The sequence below is a fragment of the Camelus dromedarius genome, chromosome 11 (genome assembly GCF_036321535.1).
Source record: "Camelus dromedarius isolate mCamDro1 chromosome 11, mCamDro1.pat, whole genome shotgun sequence".
NCBI lineage: Eukaryota > Metazoa > Chordata > Mammalia > Artiodactyla > Camelidae > Camelus > Camelus dromedarius.
Window position 1 is genome coordinate 17,372,556 of NC_087446.1, and position 24,705 is coordinate 17,397,260.

The 24,705-nt window shown below is 32.6% G+C and overlaps 2 protein-coding genes across 11 annotated transcripts in view; one reads left to right on the forward strand and one right to left on the reverse strand.

Moving 5' to 3' along the window:
* Positions 1-24,705, forward strand: part of ZDHHC17 (zinc finger DHHC-type palmitoyltransferase 17) — a 328,798-nt gene that overhangs the window by 41,624 nt on the left and 262,469 nt on the right. The gene's annotated exons all lie outside the window — the stretch shown is intronic.
* The window catches only part of OSBPL8 (oxysterol binding protein like 8), a 133,766-nt gene that overhangs the window by 39,847 nt on the left and 69,214 nt on the right, over positions 1-24,705 (reverse strand). For 8 of the 9 annotated variants that reach the window (XM_064491549.1, XM_010988201.3, XM_010988200.3 and 5 more), the window contains one exon: positions 3,273-3,343. In XM_064491549.1, coding sequence (XP_064347619.1) covers positions 3,273-3,343 — 71 coding nt within the window. Of the gene's footprint in view, positions 1-3,272; positions 3,344-11,018; positions 11,395-24,705 lie in introns of those variants that run through there. The other variant, XM_031463102.2, reaches the window with a different exon arrangement.

Below are 24,705 nucleotides of genomic sequence, written 5' to 3' on the forward strand. Positions count from 1 at the left end.
GCTTCATAAATTACAGCACACATACTTCAAGGAATGCTTGCCATACTGTGCAGCTAGTTCTAAAAATAATAATAGTAATAATCCAGTACCAAGTTCTGTAGTCTTCTTAACAGTTATTACCTAAGTTTTCTAAATCAACAAATGACCTTTTAAATACCAAAAATTATAAACTGTTTTTGTTGGAAATACTTTACTAACCTAAGTTTTCCTTCTTTAATAACCTTACTGACCACTGTCTTAATGATGACACTTTACGGACTGTGCTACTATGAGAAGTTATTCAATCTCTTCCAATCTTAGTTGTCTCATTTGTAAATGAGGACATTCCTACCACCTCACAGGGTTGCTCTGAGGGTTAAGTGAGGTTGTGTGCATGATGTTTAACATAGTACTTGGTATATACTGTGTTTCAGGTTTGTGACAATCCTCTAGATTGCAAGTGCTGTCAAAAATATGACCTTTAAATAAATGGAACATTAACATGTGAGAATACTTTAGACTTGCTTTGAAAACTATAAAATACCGCAGATATGAGGAATAATAACAATAATGATAAGTTACTATGACTCTATCAGAGATTTTGGTTTGGAAAGGTTTTTTTCTTTTTAAATGTCCAAGTAAATATATTTTTTATAGCAATTGATATATGACTTAGCAAACGTACAGGCAAGCAGACTGATGGCTGGAGAATCAAGTCAAGAGATCCAGGCTCAGAAACCTATTATCCTGGTAATAGGACTCCTTTTTATCCCACTGGACATATTACTCATGCTGGTAGTTCCTTTCATTGAGATGGACAAATAAAAATTTACTTAAAAATGATCATGGGAAGACGGGATGATTTCATTAAGTGATTTCTCCAATTCACTCATTTATAAGATGCGTGAGATCTTGCATTTATTTTAAAAATAGCAGGGGTTGGGAGGAAGAAGGATAGTACTTACTGATCTCAATTATGTATTTTTAAGAAATAACACTTAACCGAATCCAATGACCAAAATGACAGTATTGATACTTTTTGCATCAAATTCATAAGAATATAAGATTAAAATGACTTAATGGTCTCAGTTATGCAGATCAGTCATAGAAGAAATAACAAAATTTTGTTTCCCAAAGTTACTTGGGTAAGAACAAAATCTTCAGAATTCCATCAGAATAAGTTTTCACGATAAATACATAAATTTTAGGATTGTTCTGAAAAACAACAGACTAGGATATACATTAAAATATTTAAGGACAAACTAATGACTGCAACTCTTAAACTAACAGAATGAAGCAAGATCAAATCTAAATTAAGACAGAATCAGTAAGATTTAGCTCTTGGAAAATAACAGGATAAGTACAATTTTACTTATACCGAACAGTTACCATGTCAAGAAGCCCATTCATTCACTATAGTTCTTTATTCAAAGGAAGAAAATAAATTCTCAAATACATATTATTAACCAAGTACTTGTCAGGCACTTGCAGCATCACGATCTGGGAGGCAGACCTTATCTTCTTTGTTCAGGTAAGAAAACTGAAGCCACTCTGAATTCTAGCTCTACCACTTTGACACTTGGAGAGTTATTTAACTTCTCTAAGCTTCAGTTTGTTCACTTATAAAATGGGGCCAATAATGCCTGTCTTCTACTATTGCTATGAGAGTTAAAATGACACTTAGCAAACTCTTAATGCAAAGTAGCTATTAATATCATTGTAATTAGCATCTAAGAAGTCACAGGTAATATATGAGAGTCAAGACTCAAACTGACTTTTATGACTTTAAAGGAATGAGTGCTTGCTATACAGTAGAACTTCCTGAATAACAGAAATGTTCTATATCTGAGTTGTCCAGTATGGTAACCACTAGCCATATGTGGCTATTGGGCTATTGAGATGTGGCTAGTGTAACTGAGGAACCAAATTTATAGTTTTATTTAATTTTAATTAATTTAAATTTAGAGAATCGTATACAACTAGGTGCTATTGTACTCAAAAGTACAGTTCTAAAGCCTATGCTTGCTTTTTTCATTAATGCACACCTCTTCATTAGGTATGTAAACTTGCTTTTCAGGCTCCCTGGCCTCCTCACCCCATCCGCCTCCCACTTAGAGACTACGGGTAGATGGCTGTGGTAGGTAGGTCTGGGGTTTAGGCTTTTGAGTAGGAATACCACTAAACAATACATTCACCAATTCTGGTATTAACTGCTTGAAAATAGGTTTTAAAAATTCCATAAATTTTATTGTATTTTTAACCATAGAAGAACCAAGATAAATTATTTCCCCTTTAATTATACATTTCATATAAAATGATAAAAGCATTTCTCACATATACATTATACAAAGTACTACTAAACTTTCATCCTAAGTACTTATACACATAGAAGTATATAGGATGGACCTTTATGTAATGAATACTTGAACAGTTAAATGTGAATAAAATTTGTATAAAACATATCATGGAAAATGATGAAAACATATCATGGAATCCTCTCAACCACTCTCAAGAACAAAAACAAAAAATGTACGGTTTTAAAAGCAAAGCCTACTGCTGAGAATAGCAGAGAATTTACTACCTTAAGTAATAGATTTTCTTACAGTCATTGAAGTTTGATTCCACAAACAAAAAAGCTTCTCCTGCTACTAAACCTGACCAGAAATAACAGTCAAAAGTCAAATCCACTGACAAATTATAGAAAATCTAGTGAATTACAAACCCACAGGAAAGCCAATGCATCATACAGTGCTTCTCAGATTTGGATAGTACTCTTAAAGAAAACATTCTCACAGGCTTAAGAATATGTACAAGTATGCCAGTTTGAGAATTACTAATTTAGGGAACTATGTCTTATTCTAAGAAGATGTCTTTCAATTGCAGGCTATTACAGCAAGAGATGTTTGGCTTTTAACTGGTAAAAAAGTACATATTCTGATTGTCATTTGAATGAACCCAAAACACGTAAGGATTAAAAAATAAATAAATAAACCCTCACTATTTCTCTACATGGAATCCTGAGACTTCGTTTAAGATGTACTGCTTTAGCAGACATACCAGAAACAGTATCCCTCCAGAGAGAACTCTGGTTACCAACAGGTTGTATTTCCAAGTAAACAACAGCACCTAAATCAGTCCCAGTGGAAGTTTCCCTTTTTCATACATACTACACGGTTCAGATATACCAACATAAAAACATCCCATAAAAATCTGATAGGATTTCAGTGTTAATTCACCCATCTTAAATATTAGAAAAATGTCATGATTATATTTGAAGATAACAATAAGCTTACCTTGCTCTTTGACATAGAAAGTGAAGATTCATCCTTATTTTGAGAAATGTCTTCCTTTCCTCTTTCAAAACCTTTAAAAACATTGTCATTATCTCAGCATTACTAGATTTGAACACATATAGGCGTTAAAAAGCAAATGCACAGAAGTTACTCAATTTCACCTATACACTGTATTTGATGTACATCAGTGCAAGAAACCCAGACTGAACATACAGTTTTAAACTATTATAGTTTAAAGCCTTCTAAGGGATCATCTCTAGGACAGTAATTCCTTAGAATAAATCCAGGCTTACAGAGGCAATGATGTCTTTTCCTGAACCCATCAACATAAGCTAAATACCTCCTAGAGCACTTGGCATGAATTCAGGACCTCAGGACTCAATGAGCTTTTATTTCAGTTAGCAGTTGTGTCACAAAGAATCCTAATTGATAGAACCAACCCGTTATACTTTTCACACCTATTGCCAACCTGGAAAACAATTCCAGAATTGGTGATAAAAGACGACTAGGGAAATAAATTTGAATTGAGTGACAGACTTTAAAAAAAAATCTAATAATGTGCTTATTGTGAGAATTAAATGAGGATGCATAGAAAGCACTGAGCATAGTATTTGCACACAGTATGCATTCAGTTAACGCTGACCCTTAAAATTATCATTGTCACTGACTATTGCTATATAAATTCTAACAGGATGAATTTAAAATATATGAGTACACTAGGATAAACACACACACCTGTAATCACGTAACACAATATGTAACACAATTAACAAGTTAATGTTCTAAGGGTGCAATTAAGAAAGTTAATGCTGAGATTCGTGTGGCAGGCATTAGAGCAGCAATCTTTTAAAATATTTTAATGAAGTTCTTTCTACTTTTGAGGGCAAGTAACAGTAACTCTTCCCGACAATTAGTTGTTCTGAGTCCAATAAAAGCTTATATTAAAAATACATGGACAGTCATTCATAAATCAGCACTTAAAAAGTCATCAGTGGTACCATTGCCTAAAGCATTTAAAAATCATTTCCTGCATATCAGTGATACCATTTACTCTGTATTTGATTTATATTAGCCAAAAAAAAAAATCCATTTTCCTAATTCAGAGATTTTACTGGGTTTTTTTTTCTATAATACAAAGAAGGAATTTTTCCCCCCATCTCTGGTAAGGAGAAAGATCAGTCAATCCCAAAACTGAGGCGGGGGGGGGGTTGAGGGGGTTGGAAACTGTTTTATAAATGCAACACGGAATTTTAAATAAAAACGTACCAGAATTTGAAACTTTAGTGCAAAGCAAACCAAAATTACATAATTCAGTTTAAAAATTCTAAATATTTATCCAGAGTAATAAACATTTTATGTAATAAGTAATTCTCAGTACTAGTGAACTAAAAAATTATTTCAAAGAACTTCTAAATATATATACAAGAGAACAAATATTTTCTAAAAGTATAAATTAAATGGAAAAAAAAAGTCTTTTTTTATTCCTATAAGAACAGACTTACTTCAATTTCTCTAACATGGGTTTGGTTTCAGCTGAATCTAGACCAATCCATTTATTAGACTAAGAAAAACACCCACTTCACTGTGTCTCCATTCATATATTATTTTAAAACATAACAGTAAATTAAAGTAGAAGTTATAAATCTGAATAAGACTTTTTTTAACATACAACTGTGTCTTGCAAAACGTTTCAAATGTTAGAAAAGGACTTTCATAAACCTAGGTTGTATATTATCTGTCAGACCAATAAATGAATCCCATTTTAAAAGATTTTCTATACCTCCAACTTGCAAATCAAATCATTATTTTAAAAGCTGGCCCTGATGACTGCCAAGTTATTTAAAATTACAGCAGGATAAAGCAAAAGGCTAAGTTTGATCAAATACTTTGAGTTTCAACTAAATGCAAGTAAGTAGATGATTAGCATAAAATGCAAAGACCATATTAAAATGTTCAAAAGCCTTAAAAAGAAAATACTGCCATATTGTACACTAAGTTTTTAAGGGTAATTCCAAGGTAAACAAAGCAAAAATCATCACATGAGGAGGGAGGGTATAGCTCGGTGCAGAGTGCATGTTTAGCATGCATCAAGTCCTGGTTTCAATCCCCAGTACCTCCATTAAAAATAAATAAATAAGCCTAATTACCTCCCCCTGACAATAAAAAAAATTTAAAGTGGGGAGGGTATAGCGCAAGTGGTAGAGCACATGCTTAGCATGCATGAGGTCCTGGGTTCAATCCACAGTACCTCCATTAAAAAATAATAAACAAACAAACAAACAAACAAACCTAAGTACCTCCTCTCTAAAATAAAAAATAAAAAAATAAAATAAAATGAAAAAGCATCACATGAAAGTTTCTTTCTTTAGACTGGATAAAGCTGGCTTCCTAAAAATGTGCAAAAGAATCTTTACCTTAAAATGTCAGTTCAGAAAGTATATTAGAAGCCAAAAGGGCTCTGCCAAAATACTTCTTAGGCTTTTATTTATTTTCTATCATGTGTGGGGATTTAAAATTACTTTAAAATCACTCCTTTACTTTTTTAATGTGATATTTATAGACAAAATCTTGAATGGTTATTGACCATTATCAATAATGTAGAACAGTTTCAGATCACAACTTTTCACCAAGTTTGCTTGTTAGTGACATTAGGTAGTAATTTTTCTTCCTACTATCCTCCTCACTGCCACCATGACATAGAAACCTACATCCCCATCACAGTGGCTAAAAGGACTAATACCATCCAAAATACAGGTTAGAATGGAGCAACTGGAACTCTGTTCACTACTGGTGGGAATATAAAGTGCATGATCATTATGAAAAACTATTTGACAGTATTTACTGAAGCTAAAAGTACTCTTATTCTAACACAGAGCAATTCTGATCCTAAATACACCCAGCAGAGATGAGTGCATATGTTCATTAAGACATGTACAAAAATGTTCACAGTAGCTTTATTCATAATAGCAAAATCTGAAGCCAACTCAAATGGCTGTTCATAGTAGAATAAATGAACACATTATATTACATTCACACAGCAGTGAAAAAGAATCAATTACCACTACACAAAACACCACACAGAATATTAAGTGAAAGAAGCCATGTCTCCTCATCCCCCCTCCCCAAAGCACATACCATATGATTCCATTTATATGAAGGTCAGGAACTAACAAACCTACTCTATGATGTTAGAGGTTGGGACAGTAGTTTATCTTTGTTGTAGGAGGAACTGACTAGGAGGGGCATGAGAGGGTCTTCCGGGGATCTGGGAAGTGGTTACACATTTTGTTACACAGCTAAAAATACAAAAAGTTGTGCACTTAACTATGTGTAAGTTATGGCTCTATAAAAAAATAAATAAAAACTCAGATATCCTTCCCTACTCTTCCAGTTTATTATATCTCTCCTGCTTTGACATTCTCTCTTACTTGGTCTATATCCCTTTAACCTATTCTGCTCCTGGCTGGTTCTGATTGTGTAAGCAGCTTTTGGCAGGAAACAGCTCTCTACATGAGGCCCCTCTTGTCTCAGCAGAAATCTTCAGAGTTGGTTTTTGCAGGCACTGAGTCCACCACCTCCTCAGATTGCCGACATTCTGGTTAAAGCAACTTTCCTTTCTACCAATATTTGCCTCTCTTGAGTATTGATTTTTGAGCAGCAAGAGCTGGACCTGAAGTTTGGTAACCACTCATCAGCAAAGATGGTAATTATAATGATAATTAACCTAATAACATTAATGAAAACAACAATAAAGCAATAAATATCCATTTGTAGGAACACGTGTAATTGTAAGACACTATGCTAGATGGTTTACTTCTTTGAAATCTTTAAAACAATGCCACACTCCACCCCTAAATATTAGGTATATTCTATATAATTGAAAAAAGTGAGGTTTACAGATATTAAGTAACTTGACCAATGTCAGTAAGTGGTAGTAACAGAGCTGATTCAAACTTAGGACTAACTCTAAAATTCATGCTATTTCTAGAATGCCAGGGTGTCTCTCAAGATTCATGACCAAACTCTTCTGGGAGGTCCTGCTTTGACTGTATAGGCATAGTTCGTTGTCCCCTCCTCTGAAGCAAATCATCTCATACCTGTTTGTACTACTGTATTTATCACAATGTACTTAAATTATTTGTTTTCTTTTTCGTGTCCCTTACTTGACTGTGAGTTCCTGAAAAGAAGGGTCTAATTCTTATTCATCTTTCAAATACAGAGTTTGATAAAGTGATCCAAAAACTAATAAAGTGGACTCCACTTTTACTTGTAGTGTTTTTTTAAATATGTGAAATACAGCACGCCTTCAGATAAATGCATACAACATAAACATGTAATTTAATGTATATAGTATCTGCATAACCACCACCCAAATCAAGAAGTACTAATTGTCAACATCCTGTAAGATCCACACTCCACCTGCCCCATGTCATTCTGGATCACAATCTATCTACTTTTTTTTTCCTCAAAAGTTAACTACCTTGATTTTTGCAATTATATTTACCAGCATGTCATAGCAGGTATTTCGTTCATTTTCACTGCTGAGTAGAATCCCACTGCATGACTATATCACTATCCATCTATTGTTTCGACCGTCTCTAGTCTCTCTTATGAACACTGGTGATACAAATATTCTTGGAAATGTATCCTAGTAGACAAATATATCCACGAGTTTCTCTAAGGTTTAAAATAACCTAGAAGAACTCCTGGATTAGAGTATATGTGTGTCTTTACCTTTAAGAATACCAAATTGCTTACCGATTTGTTTATTTTTCCACTAACAGTGTGTAGTAGTTCTTCTTTCTCCATATCCATGGTAACATCAATACTGACAAATTTTTAGTATTTTTGCCACTCTTCTGGCTGTGTGTATCAATGGTAAATCAATGAGATTTTGGTTTGCATGTCCCTGATTACTAATGACGTTGAGCGCTTTCTCATGTGAATTACCATTTTCATTTTCTCTTTTGTGAAGAACCTCTTCAGATTCTTTGTGCATTAAAAAAAAAATTCAGTCTATCTTTTTCTTATTGATTTATATAGGAATTTTTGATGTATTTCAAATACTGGTCCTTTGCCAGCAAAATTTATTACAAATATCTCTCTATTCTATGGCTTGTCTTTTAATTCTCTGCAGTTTCTTGAGATGAACAGTTCTTAATTTTAATATAGTCAAATTTAGGAATCTCATTCTTTCCAACAGTTAGTACTTTTTGGTCTTAAGAAAGTCTTCCCTAAATCTGTAGGTCATGAGGATATTTTCCAATAATATAGTATACATAGAGTTTACTTTCTCCTATTAATTCAGTGGAATATTATTCCTGAATAAATAAGCACTCTGTCCTTAACTTCAAATTTGTTAACAGAATATAAGTGCTATCAGCACTGATGAGGTATAACTTTTTTATAAACTTGACTAAAATTTGGTTCATTAATGCTTAAATATAATAAAGCAAGTTTTATGCTGCTTCCATCTCATTAAAATGAGATTATATACACATATCTACAAATACAAATTTAAAATTTACAAAATATAAAATTGCTACATTAACTATATTGAACAGAGGCAAGAATCAAGAAATTATACAAGAAAAAAATCTTTGAAAAGTAAAAATATACTAAAAAGACATCTACCTATGCACTAAACCCCACAAAGAGTGTTTATAAATTTCCTTGCTCAGCTGCTCCAAGTTTATTCCAATTTTTAGGTACATGGACAGAGGGTGCCATTTCTTTATTATAACACACCATAAAGAAAAAGGCCATACCAATATATTCCTTAAGGTAGAAGTGACAAAAAAAGGGGGGAAAAAAAAGTTTTTCCTAAGGAAAAGTAAAATGGAAAAAAAAAAAAGGGTTGTGCTCAAAGTAGTAAAACGAAGTTATCTTTAAATATCTCTAAGGTAGAACCTCTCCTTCTCTAATGATGTCAGATAATAACAATGAAATGTCCCAGAAAAAAATATTTTTCACTTTTAACTTAATACATAAAGCCACTTCTCTGAAGTACCTAATTCCATTCTACTTCTTATTTTACTGATAAAATAAAACATATTTTAAAGAGCTTTTTATCATGGCTGGTTGTAATACAACTGTTGGTTGTATTAAGGGTAATACAGAAGTATCCCTATGAATATGATTTTTCTCTATTTCAAGGATTAGAATACAAAGATAACCATTTACTTTTCCATTCAAACAAATTGATCTAGGATGATCTTCAATATATTCTTTATTGTCAATATAAACTGACAATTCTGTCTTCAATTACCTAGTTAAACATCAGACTTCTAAAAAGTGAAGTTTTCTTTTATTTATTAAGGTCATCATTTATATTAAGTAAACCCGTGGCATGAAGGTCAGTAAACGTGCTAGTAAGCTTGCTGGCTTAAAAAAAAGAAAAACAAGGAGATGGAGACAAATACAGAAATGGAACTAAGTCACATTGTGAACCAAGAAAGTATTTAAGAATATTAAAAAACTTAGGTATTTTCTGAGCCACTTTTGAACAAAGACAAATAATAAAATTTACACCATTTTGAGAACCCTAGGAAAGATGCATGATAGTGACCATGCTACACTAAGAAGACTGAACACGGATTAAGAATGCTGTTTAAAGCTTATGCTACTTAGGGAACAGTTCAGGACTATGGTTTCCAAATCTTTTTAGAAACAAGTTAGAAAAGAAAATGAAATCAGTGAATTTATAACAATTTATTTAACTGCCCAGGTAACACTTTCTATAAAGTGTTTTGTATAAAGTGTTACAAAGTTTCACTATTTCAAAAGAATGCATATACTGCCTATCAGCATGAATATTCACAAAAAGCCAAGAATAAAGGTTAGAGTGAAAACAGAAAATATAAATCAAATTTCACAAAATACGTGTCAGAAAAATATATAAACGATTAAAACAAACACCAGTTTCAGTCAATATTTCTTTGCTGTGAGTGTTAAAAGAAAATTTTTGTTTTAAAAGAAAACACATATAATCTTAAAAAGTAGATATAATTATATAGCAGCTTAAAATTTTGAAAAGAAACTAAAGATTGTTTATTTTTTAAAATGTATATCCCAATATATGCTACAATAAATCTTTTTCAAACAATAAAAGATCATTTTACATCTATATCTCACTGATCAATTGTTTAATGTCTAAATCATAGCCATCAAATGCCTAATTTCATTTAATAAATATTACCCTAAAAATAACATTTTTTAGCAAAAACTCATTGTACACAAACATCAAAGAACAAGAAATAAGGCATTTCAAAAATTATATTTAGGTAGTCAGGACTTAAGCTACTAAAGTTTGAACTAAACATCAATTTTCATATAGTTACTATTTTGCAGAAAATATTAATATTAAATATGTGGGTTTCATTTGCAAAAATCTCAGAGCAATTTGTTTATTTATAGAATTTTACATTTTTCTCAAGTCCAGAAAAAGGCTTCAGTTTTATCAAAAGATTATAATATTTATTTGTATAATTAAAGCAAAAATTCATGCTACAAGCCCTCAAGATTCATACTTTATTGAATCATTAGTTCTCAAGTTCAAGCTTAAGAGACTGTACGAGAAAATACAGGAAAGCCAAGCCTTATAGCAGCAGTTACTAAAACCTAACCTTTCACTATAGAATTGTTTTGTTTAAATGAAAGCAGTTTTAAGATGTTAAAATATCTAGCTTATTTTAATGAAAAGTCCATGAGAAATTAAGAAAAGAATGCAAGATTAAACAAACAAACCTGGCAACGAAGGAGAAAGTTCATTGTATCCTCCAAATGAAGCATTCCGGACAAGCTTTCGGCCATCAATTCGTGGAGGAAATAAAACAGGCGAAACCACGGTACAGGAAGAAAATCTACGTTGTTCTGAGCCCTCTTCTTTCATGGCTTAGAAGGTCTATTTAACGTATATGCTCACCCAGAAGGCTAATTAGACCAGTATAGCAATGACAGGCTTTTATCTCACATCCAAATATAGCAAAACCCACCAGCACAAACAAAGGACACACACATTTAACAGCAAAGGAGAAGGACCAGAGACTGTCAAATCAGCAATAAACAGATAGAGAAAGAGACAGGCAGAAGAGGCATTAAGCCAAGCTGCTGTTTTTGTTTTTTTTTTTAATGAACTGATAAACAAGAAAAGCTATTCTACTGTTTTACCTTTTTATCAAACAAGTAATGCCCTGCATTCAATTGCTGCTTTAGGAAGACAAAGCAGGATCAATATTTAGAGATTCAGAATGAAATAATAAAATCAAATTCTCTTCTTTTCTCAAAAAATGCAGTCCTCTTGTCATACCCATTATGTTTTTATAGTATCTACCACACTTCCCACCTCTTCCAATTCTTTCCTTTTCCAGTTTTTGCTTACTTCAAAAATGGATATAAATATAACACTGTTTATCTTCCCTGAAGCTTCTAGATTTATATCTAATCTACTGCTTGCTTCAGCCATGATTAAGAATTCATCAGGAAAGATATTCTTTCAAGTACAGTTTTGATGGAGTCCCACACCTAAAGCAGAGAATAAACATTTGTTTTACCTCTAGTAGGGATATATTAGTCATTAAGACAGTGTCAATGCAAATCAATCAAAAGATTAAAAGGACACCATAATAATGCTGTATGCTCCCATATGTTTCTTTGAAAGAGCTGCTATGGTTCCTTCTCATTACACTTAAAATTTTCAAAATATATAATATACCAACAAGTATTTTCACACTTAAAACTCTTCTTTAAAAAGGCAACTTTACTATCACAAGAACAAATGAAAACATCTTTTTTTCTAGATTAAAAGTAAGTGACTGGTATGACCCCACATCATTAAATCTAACAGGAAAGCACCTATAGCCAAAATAATACATGATGTCATCTCTTTATATCTAGTTTTTTAAATTCTAAAGAATTCTTTCCTAATTATATTAAAATCCATTTACCTTACTCTACACCTTAATTGAAGTTAAAAAGCTCTAAGTCAATTACTTTCTTTATATCCCCTAGATTGATTTTTCTGATCACAGTTATTTCAACCTGGAAATACACTCCCTTAGCTAGACAACAACCAATTTAATTATAACTGATTTAACAGTTCATTTTTATAGGTATCTTACTATAAGATCTCAGTTTCCTTCTTCATTATGCATACACTTCAAGGCTGGTTCTCCACTCATATAATCCCATGGAATCTGAGACTGTATCTCTTAGCTAGAAAGGACACTTAAAAACAAACTCATTTTCCTATACATATATTCTTTCTTGGGCAAAGGCACTTCGAAATCAATTAGTGATAAAAATAAGTAACTTATGGTTGATACCCACAACTATAACAGGTTTTGTGTTTTTTTTTAATTTTTCTCCATGTCATGAAATATAAATTACCATTAAATACAGGCAGTACAGAAATAATTATAATTAATTCATGTAATGGTGCTTGCTTTTCAAGGCATAAAGAACATAACATCACAAAAGACAATTACAGTACGATGGTTAAATAGAATTTGAATTAAAACTACCTGGGTTCAAATCCTGGTTTAATCCTAGCTGGATGCATCTGAGCAATTAACTTAATTTCTCTGGTTCTCTGCTTCCTCATCTATAAAATGCTAATAATAGTACCAATATAATAGGTTGTTACAAGGATCAAATTGGATAATATGTGTAAAATCAATAAAGCTTCCAGGTTAAAATGGTAGAGTATAGATGCTGACCTAATGTATTCCCTTCTAAAACTTGACAAAAATTACAGAAAAGGGGTATTTTTTAAAAAATGAACAAGTATAGGTATGTTTCCCACAAGTATGTACTCTGGAGAGGATTTATCAACATCAATTTGACACTGGAAAGCATGAAGTGAACTTGTAGTTACTATCGTGCAGATTCAGAAAGTTGAATCAGAAACCAGCAGCGGTAAAAACTGAGAACCAATCCTACTTTTAGCAAAAAATCCTTTTGCCCACAGCACCAAGATCAGGAGTCAGATAAGCTACTGACATCAACAATGCTAGAAGCAAGACAAAAGTACAGGCAATGCCTTAAAAGTTGGAAGGAAAGTGAATTTCAACTTAGAATTCCATACCCAGCCAAATTATCAACTACATATTAGGGTAAAATAAAGATATTTTCAGATATACAAAGTCTTAAAATTTTATTTTACATGTATATTTTTAAAGAATTTATTAGAATGGCCATTCTCACCTGGACTTCTACAATAGAATTAGGCTTAATGCACTAAAACATCCAGTCTTCAAAATGAATCAACTTTTTTCTCCCATGCATCTATAATGGCTCTACCCATGTATCATATTCTTGAGAGAATTGAGAAAATATTCACCTATATTATTTTCTATAGGCCTTCTTTACTTCCCTCTAAGGAACTCCCCTGAGAAAGGCTATACAAGAATATATACTCTACCAAAAAGTGATAGCAAATTAAGAATGTATGGAATACAAGAAACAGGATACTCACTATAAAAAGCTGTCATCATCAAAACATCTCCTACTACTGTACCATCTCTTTTTGACCCAAAGACAAATCGTGTGGGTGAGCTTTGCCCAAATTCTTTTCTGACCTTGGCTTGTTTTGACAGTATGCTGATGAAGTTTTTTTTTCTCTTTCCCCCATTTCCTGATGTTTGGATGAACTGAGGATACTTCGAATATCCTGAAGTGTTGGGTTTTTTTAAAAACTACTTTTTAGAGCATTTTCAGGTTCACAGCAAAACTGAGAGGAAGGTACAGATATTTCCCCTATACCCCCTGCCTCCACACATGCATAACCAGAGTGGAACATCTGTTACAACCGAGGCATCTATATTAACACATCATAATCACTCAAAGCCCCTAGTTTACCTTAGGGCTCACTTCTGGTTAACATTTTATGAGCTTGGACAAATGTATAATGACATGCATCCATCATTACAATATCATACAGAATATTTTCACCTCTTCTGTGCTTCACCTCTTCATTCCTTCCTCCCCTCTAACTCCTGGAAACTACTGATCTTATTACTGTACTGTCTCCATAGTTTTTGCCTTTACCATGTCAGGTAACTGGAATCATACAGTCTGAAGCCTTTTCAGGTTGGCTTCCTTCATTTACTAATATGCATTTTAGGTTCCTTCATGGCTTTTCTTTCCTTTTTTTAAATTTTGTTTTTTTTATTGAAGTGTAGTTGATTTACAATGTTAGTTTCAGGTGTATAGCAAAGCAATTCAGTTATACATACACACATATATATTTTTTTCAGGTTCTCTTCCATTATGTTGACTACAGAATATCATTCCCTGTGCTATACAGTAGATCCTTGCTGTTTATCTATTTTATACATAGCAATGTGTATCTATTAATCTCACACTTCTAATTTTCCCTCCCCCTCCCTTCCCCTTTGATAACCATAGTTTGTTTTCTATGTCTGTGAGTCTATTTTTGGTTTGTAAATAAGATTTTGGAATAGTTTCCGAAGGATAGGTGTTAATTATCTTCTAAATGTTTGTTAGAATCCATCTGTATTTATATCATCTGTATATCTTCTTTGGTGAGGTGTCTGTTAAAGTCTTTGGCCTATTTTTTAATTGAGTTGCTGTTTTCTTACTGTTGAGTTTTAAGAATTCTTTGTATATACTGGATAACAGTCATTACTAAGTGTCTTTTGCAAATATTTTCTCCCAGTCTTTGGCTTGCAAGTTCATTTTCTTGTCACTTTCTTTTACAAAGCAAAAGCTTTTAGGTGTTCTACTTTCCACCTATTCCTGGTAAGGACATAGTGAACTAAAAGGCAGAAAATACATTTCCTGATCATATTACTACCAGATGTCTAGTACCTAAACTGCAAGCTATGATGAATCCTATGTTTCCCAGGGCTCACTTGCCCAATGCTTTCCAAAGAAGAGATTCCTCTTAAACTCAAAGAAATCAAAGCCAAACTATAATCCAGAGATTCTGTTCAGCTTATCTTCTTCTGGGAAGCATTGTCAAACAGTGGCAATACTGCTCTTTCCTTACCCAACTAGATTGTGTACTTACTTCTCAATCTTTCAAAATAAATTCTACATAAGTGACAGTAACATTATTTGAGAAAAAATGGCAAGAAAATTCACACAAAGGTAAGGATTAGTGGATACCTGGGGCATATAGAGAATAAAATGGGGAAGAGACAGGAATCAGGAGAGACTGAAGACTTCTAACATTCTGGCAATGATCTCTTTCTAATCAGGGGTGCAAAGCACATAAGTATTTGATTTATTAGTATTATAATAATATAAGATGCTACTATGTTTTATGCACTATTAAACATGTATGAAACATTTCACAATACATACATATATAAATTTATTTTTCAGAAAAAGTTCCCAGATGGTTGCTTGGTATATGGAAAATGCTCAACAAGGTAATATGCTATTATTATGCCTAGGTTCTTAATTACATTCAGAGAAGCAAAGCAGATAAGAGTAACAAAATACTACTAAATAATGTGATATGATTAACAGAATTTATTTCCCTATCCCTAGTAGCCACTTGTTGCCACTTTATTCTTTCTTTTCACTCATTTCAATAATCCTAAGTCAAATCAGTTACCAATACACCTTCTCCCCTAAGATGTGATCATTAGTGCCTAATCATCTGGAAATATAAATAACTCTACCTTTCCTACCTCATTTGATTGGTGGTAAAATAAATGTGGTACCCATATTTATACAAACTTCACAAAGCTTCCAAAAGCATTCTTTATGTTAAAGATTTAAAACTACTTGGTAAATTCAAAATACTTCACAAAGGTACCTGGTAAAGCAAAAAAGCATTATTTCAATTAGAACCAGTAGAAACAAACACTAGGAGCCAATACTTGTGGGTCTTAGACCTGATTCAATTATCTTCTACCTGCCTTGCCTACACATCATATAACTGCAACAATAAATACAAATATATATGTATGTATAATGTTTTGATCAATGTAAAGATGTGGTGTATTCATATATACACACACACACATACACATACATATGGAATACTACTCAGCCATGAAAAAGAATAAAATAATGCCATTTGCAGCAACATGGATGGACGCAGAGATCGTCGTTCTAAGTGAAGTGGGCAGGAAAGAGAAAGAAAAATGCCATATATCACTTATATGTGGAATCTAAAAAAAAAGGACACAAACAAAATACTTATTTATAACTTAGATGACTGATTTCTTGAATATAAGTAAGCACATATGACTATCCTTTATGATTGGATTACTACATTCTGTTGATTCTTATTTTGTGGTTGGCTTTATTCCTTTAAAAATCTAAACCTCTAATCTGCTCTTAGAAACTGATCAGTACATATATGTAAACTAAAAAAAATGTGCAGTTCATTGTATATATGCTTTTATATGCAATATAATGTATATGCACAGTTAAACTGTAATAATTCTACCTAATAAAACTGAAAAAGGAAGAAAAGTGTAAATACAAATATATATGTATATATGATGTTTTGATCAATGTAAAGTGTTTTATAAACTTAAGGTAGTAATAATAACTTACAAATCTATAAGCTAATTCAAAGAAAATCATTATACTACAATGATCTTAAGACAGGATATAACAACCTGCTGGACATTAACTTCACAAGGATAACACAAATATTCTTTTCTTCAATAATAAAAAAAAACACTTTTAAAAAACAAATGTTTAAAAATGTAGAATAGATAAAGAAGATTGTACTGTGTAGCACAGGGAAATATATACAGGATTTTGTGATGGCTCACAGCGAAAGAGAATGTGACAATAAATGTATGTATGTTCATGTATAAGTAAAAAATAAAAATAAAAAACAAATGTTTAAAAGCAACTGTTAATTTAAAACCAAAATCTAGATTGGTTTCTATAAAGAACCAAAGATCTATTTCTAAAACATTTTATGTATCTCTTGTGATTTCAATTTAATTTCAGAATTACTTATAATTATGATGGATTTTGTATTAATTTTAAAGTCAGACTAAGGGTCAAACTATGCTCAAAGCCTGACTTACCTCTCTGAAAGACTTGCAGCATAACCACATTTACTGGGCCATGCTGGCTAGATTCAACTACTGTAAAGTATGTAGCAATGTTGAACACTCTTCAAACATATCTGGGTTAAGATTTGAATTTACCATCTCTCTCATTGTATATTACATTATCTATGTATGAAAACAAGAAAAATTACTTAAAAATGTTGTAAGATCATCAAAATAGTTTTGAAAGACATTAGAAAGTTTTCAAAAACATATATATTAGAAATAGATATTAATCTATGGATAAACATACTTATTTAAAAATGTCTTTCAAAATTCAAATCACCACTCACTGGTAAGTTGAAAATCAATTTAGTGGCTCACAAAGAGCATTTTAAAAAATGAAATAGAATAAGCCAGGATAGGAAATATTAGAGTGCATTATACTCTGATACTAAAGGCAAGTTGTTTCATCAATTACATGTTTTAAGACTTTTTATATAACTAAGTATGTAGTTCACATGCATATTATGTTTTGGGCAGTGACATAAAATGTATGTCTTACATGGATCATGGCCAAAATTGGAAAACACGGACATAAATAATACTATTTCTTTTGAAATTCACTAACACTAAAAAGAACTAACACCCCCTTGCCACTGAAGAGGCCAGCTACATATATTATTTTGGTTTAGTGGCTCTTTTCATACTAAAATGACAGACATTAGAGCAGAGGTAAAAACTACAAAAGGCCATAATAAAAGAGATTCTGTAGATGTTCCTGCTCTATAGCCAAAGAAAACGCCCAGCTTCATTTTTTTTCTTTCTATACAGCCAAAAAGATTAGGACTAGAGAAGGCATCTCCCTGTAATAACAGAACTCTAATGAGTTCTCTGGACAAATTCCAGACCATCTCTATTTCAAAACCAGATGAATGGCAAACATAGCTGATATTTTGAAATAATCTAATTTGGTAGTTGGAAAATCCATTTAAATTCTATACAGTTCCACATGCACATTAGTGATAAAATATACTGGTTTAAATTAGGAAAGTATTTTAAGAGCAAATATTTTATCTTGAATCCCAAGAAAATAAACCTAGGCTTTAAGAGATTTTAAAATTCTTAAAGCAGCAGGAAGAGTTGGAAAAAGATCAAAATACTGAAAACAAAAACCAACCAACAAGAATTTAAGAAAGTATTATATCCAAACATGAAGAGAACCACTGCCCTATAAAATGAACTAAATATCTAAAGATGGTACTATAGAAATTCAGCAATAACTTCCCTTACAAAGAATGAAATTCAAAAAAAAAGTTATTTATTATTATTTAAGCAGCTCAGGCTTAGCAAACAAGACTATTAACCTTTCAAAGGACATACAAATTGAGACAGGTAATAATGACCTTTGCTATAAAATAGAAAACACAGCAATAAAGCTCTCAGTCGATTTCCATCCTGCAATATGGCAAAGTATTTTCTTATCTGTAATTAGTAAAATCTCAGATAATTATATGTCTTGAAAATTATACAAAGCAATCTTATTATCCTATATTTCCTCAGAAAATAACTTTGTAGATTCTTATCATTAAGTATGTTCTCAACATAAAAGCACATGCAAATGCACAAACAAAATTAAAAGGATGGCTTAAGATAATTTCAGATTGGAGAGCATTCTTATCTATATATCCGTATTCACTGCAATAAGTGAAGCCAGTACTTTCCTTTGGATGAAAAGTTCTTTATAATTACATGTGTATATTATATAATCATATATTATTATCATATACACACAATAAAAATTTGAGTACCTACTTTATGTTAGGAACTAGTTTAAGCACAAGAGAGTTATGAACACAACAGTCCCTAATTTCTGTTCTTATGAGCTTTCAACAGTGTGAGTACAGGCTCATTAAAAGTTGATTGAAACTCGGAGTCTATTCCCACAAAGTAAATATTAAATGAGATGCTTAGGTTTCTAAGACTGCTCACAAGAATTTATTTAATTGAAAACGTACTAAGTACCTACAAGGACAGTTTGTAAAACAGGGACTCAATTCAAAACTTAAAAAAAAACCCAAAACAAACAAACAAACCTATGTTTCAAAAATTCTTCCACTAGAAAGCTGTGCAAATATGTTAGAAAAAAGCTATTACACTCTTTCCTTCCATATAACTGAGCTCTCAAAACTCAACAGATAAAGAAAATCCCACTCCCCAAAGTACCCATTTAAACCTAATAGTGTTCCACAAGTAACTTGTCTTCCAGCCCTTCTCTCCAAGCATGGGAATCAAGGCACAAGACAATATTGCTTGTTCTAGGATGGCAAGAATGGGTACTGATCTCTCCCTTCCCTCTCCTAGCTGCTGTTCAAATATTAGTGCCAATGCTTACATCTTTTTACTTACTCACCAGAGACTCTATCCAACTGCACTCAAGCTTTGGAGTTGGATATAAATTAAATTCTGCTACACCCCAGAAATTTCTTAATGATGAGCCTAACAAGGTCCTGAAGAAGCTACATATCTAACCACATATCTAACTAATTTCATGGTCCATTACTCCATCCAAAATTCAGGATTTCCTTATCTTTACTCTACACCCACAATCTCCTCACATAGGTAAATGACATAAACCTATGGTTCCTAGGTTTTGAATTTTGTGGATCAATATAATTTCCCTCCCCAAATTGTAGCACTGCTATCAGGGTTCTCATCCTGGTATTACATAGTATTTTTTAAACCTAGACTTTATAATCTTATCACTTCATAAGGGATATTAAATATCATACAGCAGGAAGACTATAATCTCATAATAAAGGACAGTCCTTTACATTGAAGGACTTCCACTTAGTGAAAACTCGTAATAGTGTATTTATATTTCTCATCTAGTTATAAACTAGAAAAGCACCAGAGGCACCAGCACTAGTCCACAGACCATACCGTTAAAGAGAGAGAGATTCATTTATTCTAAAGACATATACAGAAGGTATATAACATGTGAATCTTTTTTCATTATGATATTTTAATAGTATCATTGCTTAACATATGTACATTTTAAATATTATTAATAAAAATGAAAACTAAGTAATGACCAACTTAAGAGAGCATTTCAAGTACCTTTGAAAGCTCCCATGTGTGCCTGATTCTACCCACCTCCCTTCTAACCAGAGTTAACCATTATCCCGAATTGTTTAACTCATTCTATTGTTTTATTAGCCTTTTTGAACAATCAACTTTGTCTTTCTTGATACTTTCAACCATGTCTATTCTCTTATTTTGATTGTTTCCTTCCTTCTGTCTGCTTTGGGTTTATTACATTATTTTCTAACGAAGTTAAATGCTAACTTAATTCAGTACATTTTAGCCTTCCTCCTTGTCAAATATCAGCATTAAAAGTATTATTTTTTAGATTTCCTGCTTGGAAATTGTGAGGCCTCCTTAACCAAAGAATTGCTATCTTTCATCAATTCTGAAAAGTTCTCAGTATCACCTCTTTTAACATTGCCTTTGAACTTATAATTCCAACTGGTACACTTTGGTAGGTCGTTTATGCAGACTCTCTCTGATGATGGCTTGTTACCTCATGCATTTACTGATTTTTCCACATCCTTGTCAGCAGTTGGTATTGTCAGTGTTTTAGATTTCATCCATTCTAATAGGTTCGTAATAGGATCTCATTGTAGTTCACAGATTTTTAAAATTATGAGTTCATATGTAATCTTTTGAGGCCTATGTTTAAAATACTCTCCTCTAAAGAGGATCTGTGCCAATACTTCCAGGCACCTAAAGATACTTATAACACAAGAAGGGGAGTGTTTCTGTTTTTGCCAAGAGAAAGTATGAATTCTGGCCCCATGCCTGGATAAGTATGTGTTTCTGTTTTTGAAGCGGAGTCCCTCTCTTCCCTCATTCTACTTTGAGTCAAGACTAACATAGACAAATACACCACTGTCTTCCTTTGTGAGTGTATTTTACAGGTTTTTTCTTTCTTTCTTTCTTTTTCTTTTTCTTTCTTTCTTTTTTTCACTTACTAAGAGCTGTTCTTCAGGACTCCTAATTTCAGGTGGAGAGATGACAATCCAAATTTCCATCATAAATGGGCCACGGGCTTTTCTCCCTTCTCTTGTTAAAGCTCAAGCTTTAGACCTTCAGGAATTTAGTGCCGGTCATAGCTGCTTCCAGTGCTGGTTCTAGAGCTCATAACCTCTCTGGATTCCCTCTCACAATAATCCTGCACCTCCTACTTAACTGACAAGGTCAGCCACACTTTAAAAACTAATTTTTAGAACACTGTGTTCAGCAGCTTGATGTTCTTACTAGAAAGGTTTTCTCTGAACATCTAGTTTGCCATGTTGGGAACTGAAAGTTCACTTACATGTGTTCATGTTTCCTTACGTTTCCCTATTTCTTGTCCTTCAACTTTGCAACTACAAATTAAACTCTTGAAGGCAGGTGTTGAGAATATCCTTTTTGGTTTGTTCTTGCTTTGTAGTACAGAACTATATACCAAGCAGACTACAAAAAGGCCAACTTGATAGAGGAGACCTTTGAAAAACCCTGTACTCCCCAGGTACTATTTGTTCATCTTCCTTTATCTGGAAAGAGGTGAGTTTTCTGAACTTTCACTGTCTCATTCTTAAATAAAATTTATATATGTTCAAAGTTACAACAACCAAAGAAATGAAAACAGAAAAATTTCTATGAAACTACTTTTCATCTTCTCTCAGAAATTATGCAAACATTATTCGGTAAATTAAATTGATATTATCTTGCTATATATTTATTAAAAATACAGAAGGCTTGCCTCTACATGCCTCAAAAGGAAGATTGTACCAGTTAACTCTACAAGTGAAACTCTATTACCATTCTTGCTAAGAGGGAGATCTCAATCTCTCAGACTTTGGAAACAAACAGAGAGAAATCCCACCAGAAAAGAGCTGAGAAACTGGTGCAGGTTAATATTTGACAATCCTTTGGAAAAATATATTATTGTTATTTTCTTAACTTGCCAAATATTACATTCTCTTTCATTATTTAATATTAATAGGTACTTTCATAGCTCTGTGAAGCAACTAACTAAACACAAGGAATTTCAAAACAGAAAACAGCCATGTCTTAAGAGCTAACTTCAGAAATCTAATGTACTGAAGATTCAAAAACTCAGAAGAAAATCAACATAGCCTCTAATTTATACTGTTTCTAAAGAAAACAACCTATGGCTATAAACCAAAGCACAGCATCTAGGGGGGGAAAAAAGACACTGTGGAGGCAGGGGGTGGGTGGTAAATTCAAGTTTTCTTTCAGGCAAAATAGTTTTCATGCAATATAACATATGTATTCAAAAATACACTTCCTATGTGTGTATGGTCTCATATGTTAAGAATTGACCCAAGAAATACCTTACCAAGGAAGGAGGAATTGCTTCGGTTCATGGAGGAAACTGACTTCTAGGTCTCCTTTTGTCTGTGAACCACTTTAATGAAGGTACTTTGCGTTAGTCACCTGAGATTATACCAACAATGTCTAAAACTAAAACCCTGGGGAACCTGGTAGGGCATCTGCACAATAGTAAACTCTCTTGTTAAAGAAAATCCCTCTTTACTTTAAAAATCTTCTACTAAGTTAGAAATACTAGATATAGACCCATTACGTCATGTTTAATAATGCCAGGGCATTCAAGGTGAAGGGACATCACAGGTTTAAGAGAATTTACTAAAGGATAAGAGAAACACAATACTGAACATAGACATTTTAATTCAAATCTAAATAAACCAAACATGTCCAAACTTAATTTTGATAACAGTGATTAAGCAGGAAAAACTTTCACCTTTAAAAGTTTTTAAAGTTTTAAACATTTAAAAATTAGTTTGAAATGGATTTATGTAAGTTTTGGGAAAGCAACATTTTATATTCTCTCACAAAGCACTACAATTGAAAGATAGTTTTTCAAAAATAAAAGCATGAAAATAGCTTTTTCTGACCAAAGATTGAAAAGGTAGCTACAAGATAAACTGTAACTCATCAAGCTTTGATAACAATCTCAGATGTGATCCAGAGGGAATGGAGTATCCATCCGTGAGATGAGCTCTAATTTAGTCTCTAGGCTTAGCACGTCCTTATTCAAAAGTACAGGGCAGAAGGGAGACAACAAGCCTAATTAATCTACAAGTCTTTCTTTCTCGACATACAACTGAAATACATTATGTTCAAACAAATCAACATAAGACAAATACTTAAGAGATCATAATCATATCTAAGTTAAAACTATTTTGAAGTAAACAGCCTTCAAACTGGGGGGGAAATCTAGTGAATACACAATTTTTGGAATAATCTGATTCATCATCATAATCTAAACATATAACACACAAGATTGTCTTGATGTGTGTGGGTTTTAGTGAGGAGAGCCAGAGTCTCCCTAGTTCCTCCAAAAAATAAAAATAAAAGGAAAAAAAATCCTAAAATGATGGAAGAAAACCTTACTACAAAAACAAAAACAAACTTAGTTGTTTTTAAGAGGACCTACATTAAATTGGTATGAATCAATTGTAATGTATGAAGAAGACTCAGCCAGAAAACAGGAGCAATGGGAATCTTTGCCATTTTAAAGCACTGACAAAAGATAAATTTCTAACACCATAGCATACATAAAACAAAAAACAAAACAGCTAATACTATAATTCACCCCAGTATAGTGGAATAGTTAACACTATTCAGACTTTGACAATTCTGAATTTGAAACCTGTCTCTGACATTACTGGTTTTGTGAATTTGAACAGATTTCTTAATGTCCCTAATCCTCAGTTGTCTCGCTTATAAAGCAGACATTGTACCTGTTTCAAAAGTTAAATATAATTTGGCACAGAAAACTTTTAGTATGATAGCCAAACTCAGTAAGTGCTTAATAAGTGGTAGCTACGAGTCCAGCAAATATCACCAAAACAAATGCCATTTTTAAAAATACTTATTTATTCATTCATTCACTCATTCAGCTGCATGGTCATCCGCTCTCTCGTTAGACTCTCTCTTTAGCAAACACAGGAATACTACATGTGAGGTCCATGTTAGGGAAGGGGCTTCAGCACATGAAGATCACCCCCAAAACTGCATTTATTCATTTAAAAAAATGAGCCTGTAAGCTTCACAACAGCTGGACACAGCATATAAAAGGTACTTAATAAAGATATTTATTCACTTATTAAACACACAAGTACCTACTATGTTCCTGGTACTATGCTAGGCATGGAGGAATATTTAAAAACAAAAACAAAAAACTCTGCCCTGAGAATCTAAAACATCTATTTACCCTCTACAACTTTCTTCCTTTTACATTAACCCTCAATTACTTTATCAGTTCGGTATTCTTCTGTGAAAGAGTACCTTGCCCGACAGCCACTTGCACAATGCTTCTAAGCTGTCTACTGACTCTGACAGTTCTTCCTACA